Below are 26,528 nucleotides of genomic sequence, written 5' to 3'. Positions count from 1 at the left end.
TGTTTTTTTGTTCGTATTCAAGCTAATCATTTCAACGTCATACGGGAAATCGCTCAAATTTGTTTGAGTGTAGATGCGTCGACTTGCTAATTTATGGTATTGCCTTGGCACAAGTAGGTTAGTGTAGTTGTTCAGTTATCAATTCCTTGCACGTGGTTTTCTCTGCTTTCGCTTATTGCCTTGATACTGAAAGTAAGAGTCATTCCCTCTTGTCCAGCTACATAACTTGAACCAACATGCAGAACTGAGTCGTCAGACATCTTTCTGTATCCACTTTGTAATAGTCTTTGCCCCACCAAGCGCCAGTATGACTGAATCTACCACAGGGTTTCCACTTTCACCTTGACTGAGCAAGTACGAGAGGAACTGGAAAGGAATGGGTATTTTCAACCACAGCTCTTGCATTAAAAGAGACAATAAATCTTGTAAGACCACATCTGAAGTAAAATGAACAAGCGTTGATTAGCATACATGAAGTGGGATACTGGTATGCTATTATTGTAGAAATACTCCTAGTCGCTTCATGCTACAGAAACCGGCCTGATGGCCCACTTGACTCGTATGCAGACTTAACCTTATTTTGTTGTTGCTGGGCGAGGGTGGAGGGGTGAATTAGTGCACAGAGTTATGAGAGATGTACGCTCATGAGCCGCTGGTTTGGAATAGTCTGATGAGCTCGTAAATAACTACATCCAATTTTCGTAAGAAGAAATATTTAAGGCGCAAGGAACAGTTTCGGTAGCTGTGTTTGACAGTTGGAAAACTTGAAATTCCCAGGGAGATAGCACACCCTTAACTCCACAACTCGTGTTATACACGCATACGGTTGACAAACTGTACAACAGGTTTCGAAGGATTAAAGTCGGCTCTATGGTAATTGAGACTGGAGATGAATTGGGCTAGTATTTTTTCCATAGAACACCCTCTAATTCAAAAAGCGCTTGTCTACGACTAGCCTACTCGCCTTCATCCTTATGGTAACTCCCTTCCTCCAAGTCTCCACAGGGGTCGGGTAGCAAAGGAAGAATCACTGTCTCCAGTCCTTTAGTGATAACGTCACCATAGGGCTCCTGAGAGATGAACTGGCAAACTGCTGGCTGCGCTAAAACTTCCTCAATACCCTTCCGCTTTCCGCGCTGGGCAGCAGCAAGTAAAACCAAACAGATCATATTCAGCTCCCTTGTAACTGCCAAGCGAGAGTTCTCAACGAGTTTGACATGCTCCACATGTACAGCAGCAGTCGCGTTGTTGGAGGAACCAGTCTGGTAAAGCTGCACTAGAAGTTTAATTTCTGATGTGGGGTTCTCTATGACAAGACGATCCTGAAGTACCCGGTCCTGCACAAGACATTTTCTAAACCAGCTTAGAAGTGTAGCTAGGCAAACAGAAGTTTGATTTCTACTGCTTGACGGAATATCCATATGAAGCTTGATAACCTGGGATAACCCACGACAGCACATCAATCCGAAGTGCCAAACAAGAAGAACAGTTTGTTGTAGTGAAACCTGGTTTGTTCCTGCGCCCAACGGATGCCACGATGTGAGAATAGCCAGCAAGGAAGACAAGCTTTCTGTCTTGAGGTTACTGTAGTCGCGTTCGGTTGCACCAGTTTGGACGTCACTGTTCAACACTTCATTCAATTTTAAAGATGAAAGAAGTCGACTCAGCATCATTGTTTCGTCAAATGCCGCACACCACAAGCCCAACAGGCTCAAAGTACGGTCACATGACATGCCAGAAGGCTGCTCATTGGCTGCTAAGTAACTGATGACGGATGCCAGCAGTTGTAAATAGCTATAGGTATCAGCTACAACTGGGCAAGATCTGCAAGTTAATTACAGTATGCAGTTACTAGATGAACTGAACTGAACTGAGAAATCAAACAGTCTTTGCTTACCTTAGTTGCTCAAGAAGAGTCCAGCAAACTAATGCGCACTCTTGAGCCAAGTTTGGAGGCAGACGGACATGTTTTTCTTCCCCATTAACGTCATTGCTTCTCTTGTCGGCAGTATGTAGTGTAAACCAAAGGGTTTGAAGTAAGTCTAGACTTGTGCTCAGTCTTCCAGGACTAATAACAGAAATACAAAACAACAACAACAACAACAACAACAATCTTCAATTAAAATTTGTACAGTTAGACTGGCCCCCGGATAGCTAGTGCTAGTCTAGGCGGACCAGTCTGTCAAGATCTCGTTGGGTTACAGGGCACTCGATAACGCACAATAATTTCAATGTCGGCAAGTATTGCTCTAGAAACAACTTGCTCCAAATGCGATGGAAAATATACGCCAGATCTTTACATAAACAGCAAGGATAGGTTATCAGTTAACGTACCTCTTGTAACACAAGGAGTGGATCCAGGCTACAATACCGTAGTTTTTGGTCAAATCATAAGCAGCTGGATGGATCTTCAGAGCTGATAACAACAACTGAGTCACGAGGTTCTACACAAACAAACATAAACCTAACTAAACCATTTACATTCTAGGATTGGTATGGATAATCGTATGAATGCGAGTGCAATTGAAGGCTTTACACTACCCGTGACATTTGAAAATTTAAAAGAACTTTCACAAATCACGAGTAACATATATCCTTAATTGCTCGAGCTTACGATAAGTTGGCCTGCTCTCAGCAAATCACAACGAAGTAACTTTCTCGGTCACATAATAAAAATGTAATTCTTCTTATTGATATTACGATCGTTCGTTCCGTGAATTTGGTGGTACGTAAAGACGACATACAATTGATGATGATTGTGTATGTTCTCACTCCCTATCTGCTTCATAACAAACTGATATCCTAAGGAGAAATTAGATTTTTATCACTCCCAGGAGTTCAAGTTGTCACTGCTATTGGAATTTGCTAGCAGTCTTCTGACGACAAGCTATCGTTCGAAACGTCAGCTTGACAAACTCGCTACAGCGGTTAATTAGCCTGCGTGCAGACAGCTACGATAACCAGTACATGTATGCAAGAAAGCTGTGGCGAATTTACCTTTATCAAAGCCAAGTTGATAAATAACTACCTGTTTCACTTGCCTACTGACGCAGCACAATAGTTTCAAAGAAACTAACACCTTTGATAACGAGTGTTTGTTACCAAAGTTTGTTCCTTTAAATGCATCTTTGGTATAAAACCCAGGCTTATATTTGATGCAATCTTACATGACGTGTTCTTACCCGAGAGTGATGATCGCTGACCGGTGAGTCATGATAACTCAGCGCTAGTTCAATCACGTGACGTCGTTTGTACAAATAATAATCTGGACTGTCCTTCATTCCATCCACCAGCAACTGTAGCATCCAGGACCGCTCGGTGACGTGCTAGCAAACAAACCAGGGCAATATATTTAGCTGCAAAGCAGGGAGAGATGAATTGTGGTATAAAATATCGAGATTATTAGCCCACCTTGTTAGAAATCCCTCCATAAACCTGGCGAATACGGCCTGGGTTTATTAAATTTCTTCTTCGTCTTCAGGACCCCGAGTCCCAGGTTTAACGAGCAGAACAATGGTTGTGTAAGTGCGTTATAAATCATCATACAATTCTTAGACGTCTCCTGAAAATAACCAAGTTCTGCGTGCAGAAAGTAAAAGCAGCTTCTTACGAACCGTGTTACGCCATATGACATATATATGATAAATGCCACAAAAATTGTTGGACCATTTTAAGTGTCTTCAGATACTTGTTCGTGTTGCCAAAAATCAACCAAGCCACCATAAAATTAATGAGCGTTTTACCTGCATGGAACTGCTGTTAAACATGGTGAAAAACAGAGGTAAGTCTCTGAGATTCAAAGCAGGTCTCTGAAGTAGAAAGCTGTTCATCATAATGTAGAAACTATGCTCTAAGGATAGAAAACAAAAATAAGAAAAATTCGGTTATCTTTTTTTGAGAACAGAAGTTAAAAAGCACATCAAGGCCATCACAGACCTTATGATAAAAAAAGTGGTACTGATAAGCCCCAAATCAACGTTCACCTGGTTTCAGTAGAATGTTTGCCACTCGAGCTATGAAGCATACCATTAAGCTGGATATGCGGCAATTCGCTTCTGTAATGCTATTCTTCAAACACGTTAACAAATGGAAAATCTAAGAAAAAAATAAAGATCAGTCAATACCTATTTAATCCGTGTGCTGGAAGTAATTCAAGTGCCAACTTAACCTTTCCTTGCCTGATCAAAGTTTCAGTTGGAGGGTAAAGAAGTGAATGTCAGATGTTGAAAAGAATTCGGGACAAAAACAAGGAAGATGGCTGAGGAGAAGTAGGGAGCCAATCTTTCCGCAGGCTTCTCAAAAACTGGATAGAAAGGCCTCCCTGACAACCTTCTTGATACCTTGTCTGTAAACCTATAATCTTCTTGCCTGGGTGTGCCTGCCTATCTGACTGTCTGTATCTCACAGTCTGTCTTTGTCAGTGTCTCACTGTCCATCTGTCCGTCTGCCTGTCTGTCTGTCTGTTTGTCTGTCTGTCTATCTATCTGACAATCTGTACCTGACTGTCTCTATTTCTGTCTGTCTCACTGCCTGTCTGTTTGTCAGTCCATATCTCTGTCTGACTGACTGACTGTCTGTCTGTCTTTCCCTCGCACAATATTGAGTGACCTGCACTGACCTGTTTTCTCTCTTTGAATCTGGCCCCTTCAAGATGCATCATGTATCTACTGAGCACGTGATATCCCGCTTGCCGCATGTGCACATCACGTGAGGACAACGAGGCTACTGTAAAACCCAAGCAACCTTGCTCCACGAACTTCCGACAGTCCACTTGAAAATCTGGCAAACAGGAAAATAATAATAATAACACGATAGCTGTTAAGAACATTTCATGCTGCAATTCAGCGACTGTCAAACTCAAATTTCAGCTAAATGATTTCCTGGGGTTACACAATCACCGACCATATAAATGCAAACAGCCTCCGTACTTTCCTTGGTGTCCGCATAGTACAAGTTTTACTTTAAACAATAGAAATTACCAAAATAAAATTGATTTTAGTGTCCGTTTAATAGTAAATTACCGTATTAATTACTGGATTTAAGAAAACGGTCTTCATGAAGAGTTTCCTCCCTTGCATCAAGTGAGCTAAAGACCTTAATTTTACGACAGCTTAAGGCCGTAAAAATCTCTCCAAGTGATGGGACAAAAAGGAGAAGTGTACAAAAAGGAACACCAGACTCTACTGCCAGTGGTACGAGAGAGTCGAGGAAAATTTAGACTGACATTCTTTTGACATTTTATATCTCCTACTATGGAAATACTTAGGAGAGTTTTTGGCGAGAACAAAGTGCTAAGACCGAGTTTCAATGACACCGTTTTCATAAATCCAGATAAACATGTAAGACACTAATTTCGGGGCCAGACTTATATAAAAGGAAAAGTTGTCCTCTTAACTGGGGGCTCCCTCACAAGAGTTTTCACTGTAAGAAGGTTTCTCTCGAGGTTTTGGTGTTTTAAATACGTCCCCCATTAGTTTACAAGTTTACAAAGCTAAACGCCTTGACACTTACAGGTTTTCACTTCATTTTATCCTTCCAACATCATGCAGTTTCTAGCGCCAATAAACCATAGAAAGCTTCAATAACCCCACTAAGTGCTTGCCAAAAACAAAGTCCAGCCCGTGAAAATTAAACTCTTCCAAAAAGTCAACTGTCACTTGTTTAAACCGAGAAAAATACCATGGCAACCGATACCATAAAATTGACACATTTTAACAAAAATGTATATTAGATTATCAATATTAAGGTTCTAAAGGCAGCCTAATCAATAGCAACAGTCAAAGTACTAACTTGGAGCTAGAAGACAGCTGAATAACGGTAAAAGGAAGCAAGGGTCGTAAACATCTTGGACTGTCTGACGCGAAAGCTCACTCTGGACTTGAGGCTAACAAAAAAGCAAAAGGAAAAAGTACAATTTACAAACAAAGTGTGGGATTTTGGGGAGCTATTAATATTGCAAAGTTCTGCTGGGAGTAGAAAGTCCAGTGGGATGCAAATCTTAAAAAATTCTAAGTAATGCAGACGCCTGACGCACTGAGCAATCGACCCTGTATAGGTCTGCAACACGTGCTAATAAATAAAATATGTCAAACCTAGACAAACCACAGGAACCATACATTATAGTTGAGTAGGATTAGAACAATTAAAGGAGTTTAAAATATGAATAGTTTACCTGTCATTCTTTGTCTGTCTCCTCTTTGTCTACTCATACGTGAAACAAAACACTTACACGACAAAGAATCACATATATTGTTAAATATTTATTCGTATCACTCGGTTATTTTCTCTCATCCTGCTTAAGTATATCGTATGCTTGAGAGCTTACTGTGTACAAACCTGAAGAAGCCTGCTCTGTGGAAATGACACCGTTGACTGATACATTTTGCTGGCATCCATTTGTTCCAGTACATCACTAACACTTGGCTGTTGCCATAATGATGGACCCAGGCTCTTGGTGGTTTGGTGATGGTGAGCAGCGGCTGGGCCCCAGAGAAAAGGTCTGAAAAGAAGGATGTGGAAAATTGAGATCTCGCCAATTACAGGCAGCTTTCGCCTTGTGGACACTACGCTATTAAGGACAGAAACTACATCCTCAGATGTAATACCGATACTACAGGAGCTGTAATTACATTTACCGCAAATGCACATCCTAATGTGTTGCTTCAAAGCTCATTCGGTAGAGTGGCATAACAAAACAAACGTGGAAGCCATGTGTTTAACCCCGTTGAAGCCCTAGTTTTGTTTTCTTCAGGTTTCTTGACACTTGCAAATACTGACAAGTTCGACCATCATTTCTTTCACTCTACACAGTTCCATAGTCTTCAGCAGTGACCTTAGTGTCCAAGACATATTCAGGTTTCATTCGATTCATAGACCCATTTTTATTTGAGAAAATCCTCGAAAATTCCTATTTCTTTTTTGCCGATTTTAACATACTGCCACTTCTGTCAAATCCTCTGCCCTCATAACCGTTTTCAGACCTGGTTGTCGTTTCGTGATTAAGTTTTACTAGCTCGTCTGTGAGACTGATTAGACGTACAAGAAGTTACTGTCCGATGTCTCTTCAATACCTGTAATTCTTAAACGATGTGTGGTTTTTCTCATACAGACTCAACAGGTATAAAATGGACTGATCTGAAAGCAAACACAACAACAATTCGTTATGCTACACTGCTACTAGGTAACGTTCGACTTTTGAGACACAAGATGTTGTAAGGTTAGGAAGAACAACATGCTTGTAGCTCGACAAGCATTACAACGCACAATAACTAACGACATTGCTGCACAGCTCACAGCGTGGTTCGTTTATATGACATAGATGTTCGATTTTTTCTGGCCTGGACATCAGTGGGCTTGAACCAGGCATTTAATCCGAGTCAAGAACAAAGACACTTAAGAGCTAACTTGGAGAGCTAAGTTGGATTGTTTCATTTACCAACATTATTTACGTTTTGCTATAATCTTAAGGGTTAGGGTTAGTATTCGGCCTTAAGCGCCTACTGGGGCGCACAGACTTGATGATGATAATCTTAAAGTAACATTGTTTGTTGCAGCGTACTTAACAGTAATGTTCTCTAATATATGTGATATTTCATACATTCACAAGCATATCTTCACCATCTACAAGTATATTACAAATTCAAAACTTGACCATGGCTTCCTATTCCCGTCCCGTTGATTCCATTCAAGCCTGCAGTTGTTCAGGCTTTTTTTTTTTTTTTTTTTTTTTGCAGCTCCCTAAGTTCTGTACTAAGCCGCAATGATATTTAATTTCTTTAGATCTTTCTGGCGCATTTAAAATAATCATGTTTGATATTCACTTGCTATAAGTGTTTTCACCTGTGGTTGACAGTGACGCGGAGTAAGCAGCAAAGAGTACTGGAAGGTGTGACGACACACAGCAGTTAGGATTCAACTCCACAACTGTAACCATCAGCTGAGCGAGGGCTTCTGTGAATAAAGACATCAGTAAAAATCTTGGAACATAAATTGTGCTACAAAGAACAGTCCCCGAGGAGCTTGCACAAAAAGCTTTATGAAATGGGGCCTACAGCTACTAGTGGTGTTGCAACAAAGAAACGTTTTATGAAATCGAAGGCAGATTTGAAAATAGCTCTCTCCATTTTAGTGTTTCATGTTACAAAACCAATTTAATACATCTTAACCAGTTTTTGTCATTGAGACTTCCTCACGGCCTCGTTCTAACAGCGTTCTTGAAAAAAGATTCACAAGCTCAATCCACTACAATCGAGTTTCTCACAATTTTGATCTTAACAAGATCATACTGACAATAAAAGAAAGACATAACAAATGCAAGAAGAATGTTACCTTTTGTTTTGCTCCTTCCATCAGTATCGAGGATAACATTCAGAAACTGAGAATGGCTTAGTAACATTTCATACAAAGTTTCCAAGGACAGCAGTTCACCAAAGAAGTTCTTGTTACTCTCCTTGTACAGTGCTTTGATAATGAATCTCAAAGTTCTAAGAACCTGGGAGCATTCAAATTTGTATCTGAAAAACACACAAACCCAAATTAGTTACATTTAAGGTTGTGGTTATCAAAACTGTATTTCCAGAAGGCAAGGATTCTCTGAGCCATTTGATGAAGAGGAATGGTGCCAATAGCTTTGTCATTTTACATACGTAAATATTTTACATATGTAAAATTCATATTACAAATTAATTTATAGTATTCAGTCTTATTTTTATTTAGTTACATTATAATATCAGGGCATGTAAAATAATTGATGTTACTGATGTTAGGTGTTATTAAAATATGTTATTTCTTTTTGTTTTTGAATCTCACAGGGTAATAATAAAAAAAGTGGAAAAGTGAAAGAAAAAAAAACGGCTTTGTCATAGTATAAAGGCGCAGAAACGGTTGGCCACTCTACTTTCTATGGCTTGGGATAAAACAGTTACAAGGTTCGTGTGTATACAGGGAAAATACAAGTCACCCGTGGAATACTCCATGGTATACCTCTCGAAAGCGTTGCATGAGTAGTATTTATAAGATTTATATACCTTAAACAGTTAGTCACAAACTTATTCCACTTTGAAATACAAGTTTCATCCACGACATTGACAGTAACAGCATTCTAAACAACAAGATGAAAATATCAATATTAGTTTACTATGTAGAACTTTATCTTTTCTTTCAACCCCAGACGCAAAAAATACTTATTACACGACAAAGTTAGTTCAGAGGGCCAATGACTAAAATCAACCAATAAGATTGCTCCATTATTGCCGGTCAAATATTCTCTAAGTATTCATAAATTCTTGCTTTCAGCGGATATTGTGTACATTTCTTACTGCAATGAGATATCCTGTGTCAGTAAATTCCTTGCAAATCGATTCCAAGTGACTCAGAGCATCCTCAATTACTGTTTCATAGACATCCTTGTTTTCTAGAAATTAACCAAGTAAAAAGTAATCAGACCTTTTGTTTCATTATAAACTACTCTAGATTCAGAAAAAAGAACGTTTCCGGGTTTGCAGGACATGTTTAGCCAGAAACAAATGTCATCTTGAGTTACAAGATTTCAATGGATGTTACTACTACAATGAAATAACTTAAATACAGAGTCTTGCGATTCAAGGCTAATTTTCGATCAATGGCGATAACTGACGATGAAGTTTCAGTGCATTTACATGTCAAAACTGAAACAGATTGAACATTACTTGCTACATGTCCAAACTTCCGTTTGCTATCAATGGGAGCTGTAGATACAGCTTACAAAATAATTTACCTCTCAAAAAACTGGACAAGAATTCCATACAGGCAAAGCCGAATTTGCTCATAGCATCTACTCTCTGGTCACTGGTCGAAAAGTCCTGACATACGCTTGTTACCAGAACGTGACAGATTCTCAACTGGTAGCTAAAAAATAAAACAAAAACGTCAAAAGGACGGTATTATAAAAGCATATAAGCCAATTCAATTAACACATGTAATGTCTCGCTCATACCTGTCCCACACTGACGCTTTCGTGAAAAGTTCATCGAGCTTTTTGTTGAGAGTGCCATCTAGAGAACAATGGAGAACTTATAGTATCAATACTTGTATGTACAGAACGTTATTGTTGGGAACAACGTTACTGACATAGATGTATACATCCTTAGCCAAATAGCATGTTAGTGAAGCTCAACTTTCGAGCGTTGGCCATTTGTTAGAACAAAGAGACGCCCCAGATAGAAGCTTGAATACATTAATTTTATAACCCACAATTTAAAAAAACATTTCACAACGAAAACTGCGGCCTAAAATTGGCAAAAAATTTGATGACGTATGTTACCATCAGCTTCATCCACATCATCATCATGTGTTATAAAAACAAGTTCGTTTCAAAACTTTAATCATAATTACGTACAAATTTTTTTTGACCTACACGTGACAGTGTAACAGATCATTCACGCATAACATCTAACCTCTTTGCATGGTACGAATCAGAGTAGTGAGCAGCTTCATACATAACTCCTATGACAAAATGCAGAAATATAAACTTCAGTGCAGCATTTCTCTTCTACTCGATCATAAAATTATTACAGAAATCACATGCGCACTTGTTTACACATGTAGTTAAAGTACCTCGTTGTGTTTGAAGATTCCCTCTCTATCATGAACAAGCCACTCCCACAATGGTGCCCAGTATGCTTGAATCAAATGTGAAACTACAGCTTGTGTTCTTGTCTTATCTACCAGTACAAAGAAAACAAACAAGTAAAGCAGCATTCCGTTTTATGACAAAACCTTCAACTTAGGAAGCGCGTTTCCTTTCATCATGACATAAATAAAAGTTGGATTTCCATCAAATGAAGCACAATGCCAAATCTTAACAAGTCACTAACCATTTAACTAGCAATTTGTTTTTTAACTTTCCAGACTTTCAAGTTATGAAAATATATTGCAACATTCTAGTTTTCTATTGCTTTTATTTTTGCCAAAAACGATTGAGAGCATGGGCATTGGGTGGCAAGAATACCTGAAAGAAGCTCACAACACCAGAAATAAAACATTTAAGAAAATTTAAATTTTGAAGCTAACAGACGCAAAGCAAAGTTATACTTTTGCCTCTTGCGGCAATCGAATGCATCACAAAGCCAAAAAAAAAAAAAACATTGATGAATGCTCACCTGAAGTCTCTTCCCTCATTCCTTGGATACAGTTTAAATATGATGATACTAAAGGAAGGTATTCTACCAGATGATCCTCAAATATTATTAAAACGGTTGACAAAGGTTTGCTTGACGTTTTCAGCTTCTTCTTCTTCTTCGTGTTGGGTGTGCTCAAACAACAAAGTTCAAAATGTGACCTCAGAGCTGGAGAATGAGTGACTAGATGTACAGCAATAGAAACTTTGATTTCTGTTGGTTTGTTGAGACATGCATCAAGGAGGGTGGTTGACGATGCGACCACATACAGTAACGACATCTGCACAAGTTTTAAAATGGCAGAATCCAGCTGTGTGCAATTCACATCTTCGGAAATCTTGATCAACTGTTTGAAATGCGACACGGAGAGTGGTTCCTCCATCTTAAGTGGAATGTCTCTCAGAAGAGCAGATGATGAATGTGGAAGTTTTTCTTCACCATGTGATTCCCCTTCTAGCAACATCATTAGAGTCACAAGAAACACAGATGGCGCTGTTTCTTTTGATACAGGATCAGTTGTCATTAGCATGCTGGATGGGAGTTGCACCAGCTTTGAGATGAATTCAGTTTGGCGCTCTTTGTCACAGTAGTCATGAAAGAGGCCAAGTAGATAGAGAGCTTGAGATGATGGCACCACTATTTAGAGAAAAAAAACAAAAAAAGATACCGGTCACGAGAAGACAGTCTTCCAAGTTTGTATAAGCAAGTAGGTAGGGAGAGAAGACAACTTGAGGAATTAAGGAAGATGTAAAACAGCTCAGGAAAATCCAAAATTTGTGTGCTTAAAAAGGATTTTACTGTTTTCTGGTCAGAACAAACAAGCGGCTGTGTAGCGCCTGCAGACTGACACAAAGACCCACTGTTTAAAATCACAAATTGCAAGGACTTGCAGACTTAACTATCCGTTAAATGTGGCCAAATGTAATTCAGACTAATTTAAACTCGAAACAATTGCTAGCCAGCGGTTTCCCTCCTTGATGCAGGGCAGTCTGGATTCTGCAGGGAGGCCTGGAAATTTACAGCTCTTCTGTTGAGGTAAATCATTTCGCTCGTGTTGCCGCACGTTTACGTTGCTGTCAAAGGTTTTGCTCTCAACCCATCCCTCCCCAATATAAGTAAAGGGTAAGTATTTAATCCCCCTTGGTATTTCAGTGCAACAGTGCCTAGTAGTTGCCGCTCACAGGGTTGTCATGGTAACCTTGCACGCTCAGCCGGTAGGGCGTGGTTCCACCAGCCTTGCCGGTACCTTCCCTACACATACATATTCATAGTTGGATAGTATAGTGACTATTTCCTAGCAAAATGATATCTCATCTTTGATTGCATTTTAAGAACTAAATATTACCCTTTCCATTTTGTGCAGATTGGATTTCCATCATTCCATCATTGCAAAGCTTCTTTACAAAAGGAGCCATCAGAATCTTCTTCTGCAGCAATGTTAGGCTTGGCAGTACAGCTAACAGAAGGTTGACCACATTGTATGTCAGCTCAGTGCCTACATCCCGTGAAACATTACACGAGCCTGGCAGGTGCCGTGGCTTCCAAAGAAAGCTGTTCAGAACCACAGGATGATGAAGAACAGTGCAACACGCGTCTTCCACGTGACTCAATTCCTGTTTGTCAGGTTTGTAGGAATCCATAACAGCATTGACGTGACCCGCATTTTGCACCTCTTCCACTGAATTTGTCTTGTCTTTGCTTATGCTCTGTTGGAGCACCAATAAACGCTGTAGTAGATACGGAAGCAACTGAAAGCACAGCTCCATTGCAGATTGCAGTCCGCCCTGTTCAGCTGGATTGGCAATAATGACAAGCTTTGTTTTGAGAGAACAAAGATACAGTAAGAGATGACAGCAAAGTGGAACAGTCTTCAGCAAAGGTTCCTTCTCTAAGGCTGTCATCAACAGGCTCTGCATCCATGAGCTAGGAAGACGGCTTGAAGTGTTATCCTCAAGGGAAGACCTTTCTGACGTCAGTTTTACCTTATATGGAGCTGTATTTGTATCTTGAATAACTTCTCCAAGTACCTGCCACAAGAGGGTGCTAAAGGGAAGGGCTTGTAGCAGAGGGGCAATGGTTTCAGGAGATGTGGAACCTTTAAAATTGTGGACAAAAATGGTTGTAAGGATATGTCACTTGTATTCCGTTAGTGATACGTTAAATCATAGACTTCATTAATAATGGAGAGAACAGTAATATTTCTTTTTTTCAGTTGAGAACTTCAAAATAAGAGAGAAGATCCTACTGACGAAACACGCAAAAAAACCTTCCAACAGTGCAACTGCAATATCAGTACTACTCGTCTTTTCCATGTCAAGCACACCAAATCTTGTAACAGTTTTATTTAGGATGAGGAGTGTAGATTCATTTAATATGTTATTTGGTCACCTGCTATATTATAATTCTTGACTTGCAAAACTTGAACAAGGGGTGAGAAATCCTCAGAAAGTCGATGCTTGCAAAAGTCAACACAGTTGACAATTACTGTCCTGAGCTGCAATTCATTGAGGGACTCAAGATAGCGATACAAGTCTGTCAGTGCTGTTACTTTGTCTGCAAAGAACATGAAGAAACTAATAAATCAGTGAGAATTACTTTTGAAACCAATAATTATATCTACAGATTGATATCAGAAATTATTCCCTCCGACACGGCAAGGTTTGACATACATGTTAGGTTTTCGAGCAACAAAGATCGCGATAAACGAACACCACATGTACTTGTACATCCATGATGATTTACATCGTTTATAACAGACTGAGAGTACAAACTCTAGCATGGTTGCCACAAACATTGAAACCTCAGTTTTCAAAATTCCCTCACTGACCTTCCCTGATAGAAACAAAATTTCCCTGACCAAATAAATAATTCCCTGACCTGTGGCAACCTTGTCAATCAGTACTTCAGTCATACATTCAGTTAAATACTTCAAAATTGGCTTCTCTAAAGACAGGATCTAAGAAAGTCAGTGCCTTCTCAGAAACACCACAGTACTTGATTTGAACTCGAGACGAAACAAGAATATTTCTTGGTATATAAAAAGAGTCACTACTTAATTATTTAATATTTTATTTTTTTATTAGAAATGTCTGAGATGAATCGCTCCTCACTGTTGTTATTTTCACAGTGATGACTCACACATCTCATTGTTTATTTCTGAGGCTATTGCATGCCAACAGATCTCACCCGTTGGCATATTGAAACACCTCAGACCTACATTGCACATTCTACACCTCAGAACTACAGCAAAAGTAAAGTGTTCATTACCTTGCTCACTATTCACAGTAGTCTTGGCCAAAAAACTGTACAGCTCCTTCAAGCTTTTGTCTTTGCCCACTGGTGGCTCCTGTCAGATACACAAAAATTTCAAATGCAGTAATTTAAGCTAGAAAATTAACATAAGTAAAAACTGGGGACTTGCTATCTAACACGGGCAAATTTCTTCAAAGTTCAAAGGTATTGGCAGCAAATTTATCCCCAACTCAATATTTTAAGCTAATAGGTGTTGTGGATGCTATTCCCATCGCGTGGAGACTTACTATAAAACAGTCACAAACAAATCAACACTTCTATCCATCAATCCTCGGAGATAAAGTATATATTGAATTGGATGAAACTGAAATCGATTTGTCCAAAGTAACATCAAAATTACTGTATAACCAATTTAGAACTAAAAAACAAACTCCTCCCTCTGCTCCAAAAAAGATGAAAAGCAAATATCCCCAACTTGTGGTTGATTGGAAAAAAATCTATTCTTTACCGTTTACCGTCACAGTAGAATATAAAATACTGAATATAATATAAAATACTGAACGATGTCGTATACACCAATGTTAAGTTGTTCCATTTTAAAATGATTGAATCGCCTTTGTGCACATTTTGTCAGAAAGAAGATGAATCCCTCGAACATTTACTCTTTCATTGTACTATAACAAAAAGCTTTTGGCTAGCATTCTCATCTTGGATTAGTAAACAAAACATATCTACGGAGACATTAACACTAATTAATATTCTGTTTGGCGTATTTAATGACAATGAAGATTTTGCTATTTAGAATCACTTAATACTCATTGCTAAATACTTTATTTATACATGTAAACTGAACAAAACTAAACCAACATTAAGAATTTTCTTTGAAAAGATCAAATTAGTTCATCATATAGAGAGAAAAATTGCCAAAAGAAATGACAGGTACCATAAACACTACAAAAAAATGGAAAAAATTATTGCCTCTTTCTTAACTAAACATCAATTAAAGTTTTGTCAGCATGTGTCTTGTACTTTATTCATTAATTTTATTTATTTTGTCCTTTTGTTTTTGGTATATTTATTTATTTATTTATTTATTTATTGTAGTGTTTAACTATTACTGTATTTCTTATTTATTTATTTATTTATTTGTTCAGTGTTTTCTTTTTTATTGTTAGTGCATCTAGTAAATATGCTTGTAACCGTAATTGTCAATGTACATGTAAATAATAAAGAAATTAAAAAAATTGTTAAATTAAAGAAAAAAAACATAAGTAAAGTAACATGACGTTTTGAGACTTTGAAATGTCAGGTTACTTTACTTATGTTGATTTTCTTGCTTAAATGTTTTTCAAAATAAATAGTTTTTTTATTAAATGCAGTAATACTGCACATTACTGTTTGAACATTGATACATGTATAATTCAAAGTGAATGTACTCCAGCCTCAATGCAAAATCCAATGAAATTCTCTGTCATTCAAAGGAAAAGCAAGGACAGGAAATGTGCACAAATGTGAGGCAATAACTTCATTTAACTTTTATTACTAAATTTCTTATTAATATTTTGATGTTGCTCATGACAAAATTTGACAGTTACAGTATTTCACATCTACAATGCATTCCTTATCCAAGTTACCTCCATGTACAGTTGTAACTTACATGCATCTCTTCAGAAAGATAGCAGAGGGAAAAAATCAAGGAAAGAAACAAAGATAACTTTGCATACTTTGTTAGTGCTCATAACCCAATTTTGGCCTTACATTACCTTTAAAACATCAGTTACACCTTCCACTCGCATTGGAGCAGGAAACCAGCAGTTCACATACTGCAGCAAGGCTTGGTGCAAACTTCTAATGACGGTCACATGGTCTGGCAGTTCAATGCTACCATAGTAATGAAGCACAGTGAAGCACAGAATGACTGGATTAAGTGTGCTGTGAATCATATCAAAGATCACACAATTCATGTACCGGACTATGCAACCTGAAACCAGAGGAAAACTAATCAAAAATTACAAATAAAATCACTTGTCTTTGACAATAACTGATGAACATTACATAAGGTTGCTATGTTCCCAGTAGAGAATAAAAGTAGTTGTCATAAACATTTGAACTAAAAGATATTAATTGTCTAGTCTCATGCATTTTGTTTTAAAATAAATACTCTTGGGGGCTAATAATATTATTTTGTGTGTTTCCAAAATGTAGCATGTGCATCCCTCAATTTCTAAATGAACCTCCACTTCCTCAAAGATCAAGGAATAACTTTCAACTAATTGTAGAGATATAACATTTTACGTGTCAATGCACAAAATAATGCTGTTTGCAGTTTTTTGTATTTATCATTACAGTGCATTGTAGAAGCTGGAAGGCTTACTCTACAGACATGTATATTACAACAATTGTTCACCAAGTCCCTAACATTTCAAGGTATAATTACTCAAATACCTACACTGTACATACCTAGACTACCCACTGCTGTCTCCTCATCTGATTCATTGATCTTAGAGAGCATCTGTAAATAGTGCTTTAAAGCTCCAACAACAAGTAGACTCACTGGCAGACTGAAAAGAATCAAATCTCAGTAAGTTTTCTAATCATGATTCTACTATTTTTACAAGACAATAAGAGCAAGATAAGTACATAATGGGTGTATATTGCATGTTATTACTGTAAGTAATTAAACCAGCAACTGTGACTACTCACATAAGGCTGCATGGGTGACGCTGAAAAAGGGACTGGCCATTTTATCCTTGAAACAGAAATTCAAGTAATCAAAGTCAAACCTTTTATCAGAGGACCAATTCCATTCAGTAGAGTCCATAGCAAACTGCACCTCATTTGCCTCTCGAGCAACTGCTTCAGTCTGCATGTCAATTACAATGTCTGTGTACACATATGGCTCAGCAGCTACTGCAGTGAATACTTCATCTAAGAACCTCAGAAGTGTCTCTCGGTGTCCTTCATATAGTTGATTATGGCACAGGTGACTCAACCAAGTTTCTACTTCATTTCTATAAGGAGAGCTGCTGACAAGCTCCATTTCACTTAGAAGCTGCGAAAAATATTTTGAAAAATGTCATCAAACACCAATGTACATGTAATGGTATGTTAAGTCTGCAAACATGATAAGTGGCCGGTTGCGCTGCAGCCTATCTTGGTTTCTGCAGCATGAAGCAACTAGCAATATTTCTACTCCCCCCTGGATGGGATGCTAGTCCACTGCAGGGTTACCCCAGCATTAAATTCACCATTGCCCATTTATACACCTGAACATTGTCATCCCCAGAGGCAGTGCTCCTTTTGGTCAGCACCAAGAATCGCAACCTCTGGGCTGGTCCAACACCGGAAGTCCGCAATTCACAGAGTTTCTGTCAAATCTGTCAAATCTGATTGGCTGAGAATATGAAACAAAAACTCTACACGTGCTCAGAAAATCAGGTCCAGCCAGAGGTCGCAATTCTTGGTGCTGACCAAAAGGAGCATGGCTTCTGGCAATGTTAATAACACCTGGGTGGAGAGAGGCACTGAGAGAGTATTAAAGGGTCTTGCCCAAGAACACAATACATTGTCCCCGGCCAGGGTTCCAACCCAGACCGTTCAAGGCAGGGATGAGCGCACTAACCATGAGGCCACTGCGCCTCCACAATCGTAGACTGTGTTTCTCTGTATCTTCTCTTATTTAGGGAGTAATGTGTCTTGCCCAAGAACACAATGTCCCTGGCAGCTCCTTAACATCAAACACTAAATGTCACTGCAATAAATTATTAATTTTTGTCCCCACTTCCTCGATCCATGTTCACAGTGTATAAAATTGAGCAAAACCACATACCCAGCGAAAATCAACTGCACAGAACAAATGTTTTTCCATGAGACTTTGCTGTACCCCATTTCCTACAAGATGTCTCTTCCTAAGAAACTAACCTTCCAGAGAAGTTGTTTAGCTTCACTCTTGATATCCTCACTTCTAGCTGATGTATACCATTTGAGCACTGAGTATACAAAAGATGTGGAGCTTTTACCTTTCTAAAACATAAATTATGGAAACTTAATTATGAGTAATCACAAGAGGGAAAGATATTACGTTGACATGCATCAAAGTTCTGTTAAAAATGAAATCAGGCTCAGGTTCCCCCTAAGAAAGAGAAAAATATGAAGACATTTCGATCATGCACCAACAAATTTAAGAGTACAGTTTAAGGGTCAAACATGATATGAAAGAAGTCATCAATATCTTCACTGGTGAGGATATGGAAAATATGGCACTCGAGACCGGGATGTTGTTTTGTTCAAATTTTACAAGTGGTGTATTTTGCAGTAAAACACTTGTAAAGCCCTATACACACCCTTTAATAGCGCCTGTTACATAGATCTTTCTCTTCAATCCTTCCTCTAAATTACATGAAATCACACCAGTGTGTACCCCTACAGTAAGTTTTCCTACCCCAAAAACTTATGGAAAAAATGCCAAGTTTTTCGAGGTAATTTAACCAGACTGTATCCAAGATGATTTCATGAGATACATGTACACATGTAGAATTTTTGTATCTTTCCAGCAGAGAGCATACAGTGCATGAACATATACAAACGAATCTTAAAGCGTTCCAACCCCTGGTACGCTTGTCAACCAAAAGGCACCACCCCTTACCAAACCTACAATGTCTTGCCTCCTAAACATGTCGCTGTGCTCAAACTTAACATTGCTTGTACTGTAAATTGAAATTTGCTGGGTAATACTGACCTGCTGATACCATTTTAGGCTACCAGGTGGGGCCTGCAGTAGAATCTGCAAAGTCAATTGCTGTACAATGGGCGGCAAAGTCATCTCCTGCTGCCCTGGTAATAATTTCCTGAGGTCAAAGTTAACATGAGAAAGGACTGACGGCCATAGCATTAGAAATCCATAGATAACTTTCAGACTTTGTGCTAGCAGAACTGTGGGACAGGCTGTCTCTGAAGAATAAAATAATTGACATATGTGTGAAAATGAAGTACATGGTACAGTGTACAGCAAACTATATTTATTTATATTAATTTCTTTTCTTGACAGAAAACATTTCTTGCTGACTATGTGTCTCAGTAAAACAGGTAAAGACAGTGACAGTGCATGTACAGTACACGTATGTAATCTTGCCAAAATTATCCCCCTAGAAATCAGCCACCCTCCAAACTTAAACAAACAACATAAGTCCATTCAGAGATTTCTGTCCAGTAGACAATAAAAAATAATTTATTTTTAATTTTTGTAGAATATATTATTACATTCAGGGAGTCTTGGTTCTTATTTGACCACATACATGTGTACCTTCTTCTTGGGACTCTGCCTTTGCTTTTCCACTAACAAGGTTTTGCCGCAGTGAAATGATGGTTGTTACATCAGGTAGTGCCTTGATAACCTCTTCTCTAAAATGTTGCAGTAATGGTGTCTCAGCTGACTGTGACGCAGCATTTGTATGATGTGGTGGTAATGATGATGATGATGATGATGATGATGATGATGATGATGATAACGACGTTGATGATGCCAGATAACCTGCAGTATTCTGTGCTCTCTTGAGGATCAAGACTAACAGTGATAATGTTGTATGCTTCACCAGGGAACTAGCATGCTATTGATAGAAGAAAAGCTAAATATTAGAGAATGGCCATCGAAATATGTAAACAAATGTTCTGTAACAGGGGTTTCATTACATTTTCAGCAAGAGCGCAACTGGCTTTCACAGGCGGGCAAAACTATTTGAACTACACTTCTCTATTAATTATAAGAAAAACTTTCCACTAGATGGTCACACCAGGTGGGCAAAATCATCCTCAAAGTCGGTCAATTGCCCATTACCTGGTCCTCAATGAAACCCTGTGTAAACTGATGGTTTTCAAATGAAGCATGTAAGTAATATTACAACAATGCAAGGTCTTCAATCGTACCCACACAAGTTTTTTTTTTTAGCCAGGCAGTTTAGTCTCATTCCTCCTGTGGGCATTGTATACATTCTGCCCAAGGTTGCAGTTCACGTAATTTATATCAATTGTCCAAATGATTTCAGGCAGTAATGTCTTGTAACAACTTCTCAACTAAATTACCTGAACTCCACGACTTAAGCCTATCCGGCTTACTCCCAAAGGAACAACTACATTGATCAAGGCTGGTAGCATTTCTGCTGACATCTTCAAACCAGATTTCTCCAGCATTTGTGAAGGCTGAGGCAGTGCCATGTAAATCTACAAAATCAAAACCAACAGATTTTATAAATTGGGTCAAGCCCTATGTTCACCAGGAATGAAGGGGCAAGCCTGACATGGAACAAGTTGATTCAATTCTTGTCTTTAGAGCATATCTTCATGAATACCACTACTTAGTCCAAAAAAATACATCTACAACTTCTGATCCACTGCTAATATGATGGGTAGCAAGTGGTAAGACCAAGACTTTATGAGACAGGAAGACTTATACCGTGCGAGCCAGAGACTTTCTCAGCCTTGCAAAAGAAGCCACAATTGCATCATTATAGTCAAAAAATTGAGATGGCAAGACCCAAGAAAATTGACCATGACATACAGGTACAATTATTTTTGGGGGATGAATCACTATTTATACTGTTACATGTAATGATATGAAAACCAGTATCAGCACTTTAACTCAGTTCCTGAAGCATGGGGTAGCAAATTACTTCTTCCTGTAAATGGGATATACATGTATACTAGCCAAAAACAAGTTATCCCTGGCAGCATAAAGACTTCGCTGATTTTTGTTGAGTACCAACCTTCTTAATATACAGCTCATTGGAGAGAAACTTTGATACCACTGAATGAATTAAGAGCCTCACCCAACAAGAACAAGAGCCGAGCTTATACATGTACATGTATGTACAGTGTAGCTAGAGCTCTTCGAAAGGCATTACACATACTGATCTTTAAACCTTTTGTTAAGCAGCAAAGAATCATCAGAATCACTGCCACGGCTTGTAATGAATGTCTATGGTAAACGGCAATTGAAATACTTAATCACCCATTCGAACAATCATTGAAACCCGTTTCAAATGGCTTGGTGACCCATTTGTAACCCATTTGAGAGCCGTTCGTTTCACTCATGTAACGGAGAGTTGTTAAAGCACGTTTTTGCGTGAAAGGTCACATATTTATTGTTCCTTGAACTTTACGTCATCATTTTCTCACCTTTGTTACCAGATTCATATTTGCAATCCATGGCATAGAAAGCCTGGGTTCATATGTTGCTGACATACTTGAAAGAAAAGGTGTGACCAAATCTTGACAGCAAGATAACACAGTGATGACCAGTTCGTGGATGAGTACATCTGTTGTTACTGAAGTTAAGCTTTGAAGGAACTTCAATAACACTGGGTTATTACTCCTGACAAAACAAAAATTACAATTAATCACACATCTACATGTACATGTACATATTACTTTACACATCTACATACATGTGCATTTAATATATAAATCTACTAGTATTGTATTATGATTACCTCTTATTGGCCATTCTTTTCACTATCTATTCTATTGTAGATAGTGTGTAGAGCTCTACATGAAAGCAGTACACAGTTGTTAACAAGATTGCAGTCAATTTTTTTGCATCTGCAAAGTGTCTATGAAGAGGGTTTAGATGCAGTTTTAAACAACTAGTAGAGTTATACTAATAAGAACAATTTGATTAATCATTATTTGCTCTACATTTCTGTGTTATTCTAGTTGACTTGGGCTGCGCCCTTGTCATCTATCACACATTGGAATAAATCCACTAGCGTTCTATCACAAATGCCGTTCCCTGATTGGCTACGCAACACACTTCCTATTCTGTGATAGACAGTGAGTAGCATAGCAGTGTGCAGTTGTTACCAAAATGACGGCTGCTTCTTTGCGTTTTCGAATTGTCTGTGAAAAGGATCTGAATAAAGTTTTGACGACTAGTAGATTATACTAAAATAATTAGATTATTCGCTCTCGATTTCTATGTGTGATAGTTGACTAGGTCTGCACCCACATCAACTATCGCACGATGGAAATCTCAAGCTCATAATTTAATTGTTTAATAGAGATTTAGAGCTTATGATCTAATTGTTAAGATAACATTCTTATTAATTAGGAATTACAGCCATATTGTATTGTGCAGTACAGGTATGCCTAATGTCATACAGGTGAATTTTTGCCTATACCTGACACAGGTACTTCAGACTCACGATAAGAGAATTCAAAATCACTCCATACAAATGAAAAGACTGTACCTGGTAGCAAATGCTCCAGTAGTATTGGAGAAACAAATTCCAAGTTTGAGTGACCCACAGATCTTCAATAGCAGTTCATGGACGTTGTGACGCACTGTTTTATCAGATTGTTCCTTGTTGTTGTTCTCCTCCTTGGCATCCTTAACATACTGATAAAGATTAGCCAGTTGTGAAAGGACATATGAGTTGAAGAACTGCACTTTGGTTTTCTTTGTTATCCCAGAGTTTTGTACCACCTAAAAGAAAATGCAGAATTTGTAGTTGATTTTCAGCATAACAATTAAAACACTGGTAATAGCATTGTTTTACATTAGACTTTCAGGTTTGGCAAAAATCACCATCTCCTTCATATACATCTTGTAGGTCAAAATGAAAATCAGGTTAAAATGAAATTCCTTTGTCTCTTAACCCTAATTATTCGTGGCTCATGAAGAATTAGGGTTAGAAGACAAAGGAAATTGAGAATCAAACTAGATTAAAATCATTTTAACCTGAATTTCATTTTGACCTACAACATACATGTACGCTGTAGCCTTGGTCAGCTATGCTGCGGGACGGTATGCATATTTGCTAAAACAACATTATGTTACCCACCTACAATAAACCCAGTTTAAAAACCCTTCCCTAGCTAAGAGCAAGTTGTTATTTTACTTACTCGTCCTTGAAGGGTTGACAACACAGTGTTAACTACATCTGGTGCATCAAACTGAAGACCTTTCATTATTGACTGAAGGAATCCTAGGGTCAGAAAAGGTGTCGGGAAATGATTAAAACTTCACTGATAGACATTAAGTAACTTACTAAAGGTACATCTAATCTTTCCATACTAACAGATCTCCTGAGGTACCTACAGTACCATTAATTGTTTGCTAAAAGACCTCAGAGTGAGTGTCAAGTACATGTACCATTGTTGATCTGTTCTTACTATTGAAGCTCTGTTTTTAGTAGATCATAATTAACTGACTAATTAAGTAACTGTAAGTTAGACTTAATAGAGCTCACACCATTTTTCCAGCTGGGTGTGTACAATAATATAGATCTTCCTTAGATGCCACATCCACAGTAAAGGGGATTGTGGAAGTCACCTACAGTCCCTACAAGAGTCTTTTTTCGTATATTACTTAATACAGAAGCTTGTTCATGACTGCTTGCAAGTGTCTCCAAAACAAATTGAAGTAACTAATTTAGGGGAACATCAATTTGCAAAGGTGACAAATTTGATTGTTTTAAATGGTACACATTTAATGGCCAAAATAAACATCATTGCTGTGGTGTTGTACATACATTGAGTGGAGTATGTTGTAGACACATGGCTTCTATTAGAATGAATGTTCTACAAGGGTATTTTCAGAGGCCTATTATTGTGGAATAAATTTACATTCACATGATTTTCCATCTCCACTCATTAAGACAGCCTATACATGTATCTATGTTGCACACTACTTTTATCACGCAAAAACAACTACTAAACTACATTAACAAAACCTTTCTCCTCTACTGTCATTTCTTACTATCTTGTTTTTCCTCATGAGATCCTTTTCCTTAATCCCATAATAATCACTTGGGCTAGTCCCAGTTACTCTCATCTTTTTAGTTAGTCCCAGTTACTCTCGTCATGCTTGCTACATCTATACAGTGAATGCAAACTACCTTTCAGTTCTAAGATCTGCTTCATAACAGCCAAGTCACCAAACATCAGGAATGAGAGACATAAGTATATGAAACAAGTCCTGACATCTTGCACTGACTGAGTAACAAAACATTCAAGGTAACAATCATAAATTTCTCAGAAATAAGACACTTTCTACATTTTAATGTTTTCATGTACACTGTACAAGCATGCAAGTGACCAGTCAGAGCTTGACACAAATAGTGGAAATGGGTTTTAGCGAGCCAATCAGCCATGGAAATACTGGCCTGTGCTATGTGCTGTGTGTATATGTGGTGGTTCAATTTTAACCTTCGTGCAATTTTATATTACATAATAAAACAAAGAAAATTATCAGATTGAACCAAGGGTAAAATTGAACCCAAAAGGCATGTATTACATGTGAACATTTTATGCAAGCATTCTCATTTCCACTGAACGAGTGCGTGGGCATGATCATCATTGTCATCATCATTATCATAACCAAAATTACTTATCAAAATATAAATATGCTATCTTGTTGTATAAGGAAGTACAGATACATGCAATGAAATATTCTTATAGTCTTTCCCCACCTCTCTCTTTCCTATGACCTCTAAAACATTTAAGTACTGAGTAAATACAGAATTGATATATACTGTACCTTGCTGTCACGTTTGTTTGGTAGTGAGGAGAGGGACTTAAGGGTAAAGTCAAATGACCGTTGAACTTCCCTCACAGCCGAGGACCCCTGTGTAACCATGGCTGTGAGAAGTTTCAAAGCAGACTTTATAACTTCAGGGGGATTTGCTGGGTTCAAACATGAATAAAGTAGACTTAAGTGACTTTGCAGGACTCGTTGTACTATTGACATCCCTGTTCTTGAGGAGAGATGGCTTTCGGCTGCAGTGAACAACAAAATACTTTCCAAGATCTCCAGGCATGTTTGGATCTATAGCAAGAAAGACAGTCGTCAAGTGTCATATGGTGGTGTTTTAGCACTGTCAGAGTCTGAGGAAGCTTGTAAGAATAATAAAAACAAAAGGCAATGTAGCATCATAGCAACACTTTATGCACTTCATTGGACATAACATGAAAAATAAAAGTTCCACGTGTACTTGTATATCAACTCTACCTCAAGCTGAGAAAGATTGTGTCGGCCTCCTTCTAAAATTTTGAAAATCTCCTGAAACTCTGCTCCCTCCTTGACGATGCTTTCCACTGATTCCTTATTTTGCGATCCATTTAGTGCATTCAAAAGTTTTTTCAAACCTTACAAAAACAAGCAGAAAAATCAAAGCAAACAACATGCTAATTGATATAAGCTTCTTATCGTACATAATGACATTCTCCAGTACTATAAGATTACGAATCTTTTTACATCTGTTTATTCAGCCTTTGTAGAATGAACAAAAACGGTATTATTATGGAAAACAAAAAGTTAAAAGTGATATTTCTTTCCTAATTTAAACATACCCGCAAGTCTTGTCTGTTCTCTCTGTAACAACCCCTTCACCGTGCGCAAAAACTCACTCGGTTTGTTGTTGTTTTGCCTCTCGTCTACAAGACTAGAAGCCTTTCTCTTCCTTTGCGGCATTCCGTCTTCGTCTGCATCTCCACCTTTTCTTTTCTTCATGCTTCTTTTTACATTTGAAATCTTCCCTACAAACGTTTACACTGTACTGTAACGTGTGTGTAGAGTTTCGAGGACGCCGCCATATTGTCTACTTGCACGTGTTTCAACGAGTACTTTATATAGCTGGTATTGTCATGTCACAAGTCCTCGCGTGACTCCGTAGCGTGACAGATGTGCTCCAAAGCAACGGTTTTCCCCGACTGAGGAAACATTCTCTTTGCAAAAACTGTCAAGTTTGGGGCCACAAATTTTTTCATGAGTTTGCAACGGATTCTTATGAAACTTCGCATACTTACAAAATTTGGCATGATGAATCGAGCCATGAGGCTTACTTTTTGTTTGAATGAAAAAAATATTTAGATGAGTGTGACATCGGTAACTTACTTGTTTTATTTTGTCCAGCCTGTGACCTGTGATCTGACCTGTGACACGTACTTTTAATTAGCCCTTTCCGCTTATCCTAACAGTTATATTTGCAAATCTAGTCGCTGACTAATTTAATTTTGTTAAATATAAGTTTTAGATATTATATGGGCCAAAAATTTGTAAACATGCTGATTTTTTCTGTTTATAATATTTACAGTCACTCAAGATAAGTACAGATGGCAAAACATTTG

The 26,528-nt window shown here is 38.1% G+C and overlaps 1 protein-coding gene across 3 annotated transcripts; it reads right to left on the bottom strand.

Annotated features, from left to right (window-relative positions):
* Positions 1-250: 250 nt before the first annotated feature.
* LOC145481440 (nucleolar pre-ribosomal-associated protein 1-like) lies at positions 251-26,511 on the bottom strand. 3 transcript variants are annotated; one of them, XM_081459931.1, is made up of 37 exons: positions 25,752-26,511; positions 25,411-25,547; positions 24,940-25,227; positions 24,299-24,395; positions 23,304-23,386; positions 22,649-22,884; positions 21,579-21,774; positions 20,487-20,624; positions 19,711-20,014; positions 19,147-19,358; positions 18,330-18,431; positions 17,192-17,460; positions 16,869-16,969; positions 16,172-16,389; positions 14,424-14,502; positions 13,545-13,709; positions 12,502-13,251; positions 11,139-11,792; positions 10,594-10,700; positions 10,434-10,482; positions 9,974-10,031; positions 9,755-9,885; positions 9,309-9,412; positions 9,027-9,100; positions 8,329-8,513; positions 7,840-7,950; positions 7,071-7,134; positions 6,337-6,499; positions 5,791-5,884; positions 4,619-4,779; positions 3,984-4,095; positions 3,744-3,850; positions 3,183-3,326; positions 2,335-2,444; positions 1,898-2,068; positions 965-1,824; positions 251-437 (listed from the first exon to the last, which is right to left on the bottom strand). In XM_081459931.1, the coding sequence occupies exons 1-37, from the start codon at positions 25,909-25,911 to the stop codon at positions 253-255; spliced, it is 7,179 nt and encodes a 2,392-aa protein (XP_081316057.1). In that variant the 5' UTR covers positions 25,912-26,511; the 3' UTR covers positions 251-252. The 3 variants fall into 3 exon arrangements, with proteins under 3 accessions (XP_081316057.1, XP_081316058.1, XP_081316059.1); XM_081459932.1 differs by having other exon boundaries at positions 9,318-9,412; XM_081459933.1 differs by lacking the exons at positions 251-437; positions 965-1,824; positions 1,898-2,068; positions 2,335-2,444 and having other exon boundaries at positions 3,241-3,356.
* Between the last annotated feature and the right edge of the window lie 17 nt (positions 26,512-26,528).

The sequence above is a fragment of the Orbicella franksi genome, chromosome 3, assembly GCF_964199315.1.
Source record: "Orbicella franksi chromosome 3, jaOrbFran1.1, whole genome shotgun sequence".
NCBI classification, from domain to species: domain Eukaryota; kingdom Metazoa; phylum Cnidaria; class Anthozoa; order Scleractinia; family Merulinidae; genus Orbicella; species Orbicella franksi.
Note: the sequence above shows the minus strand (reverse complement) of the source record. Positions and strands in the feature narration are given on the sequence as shown.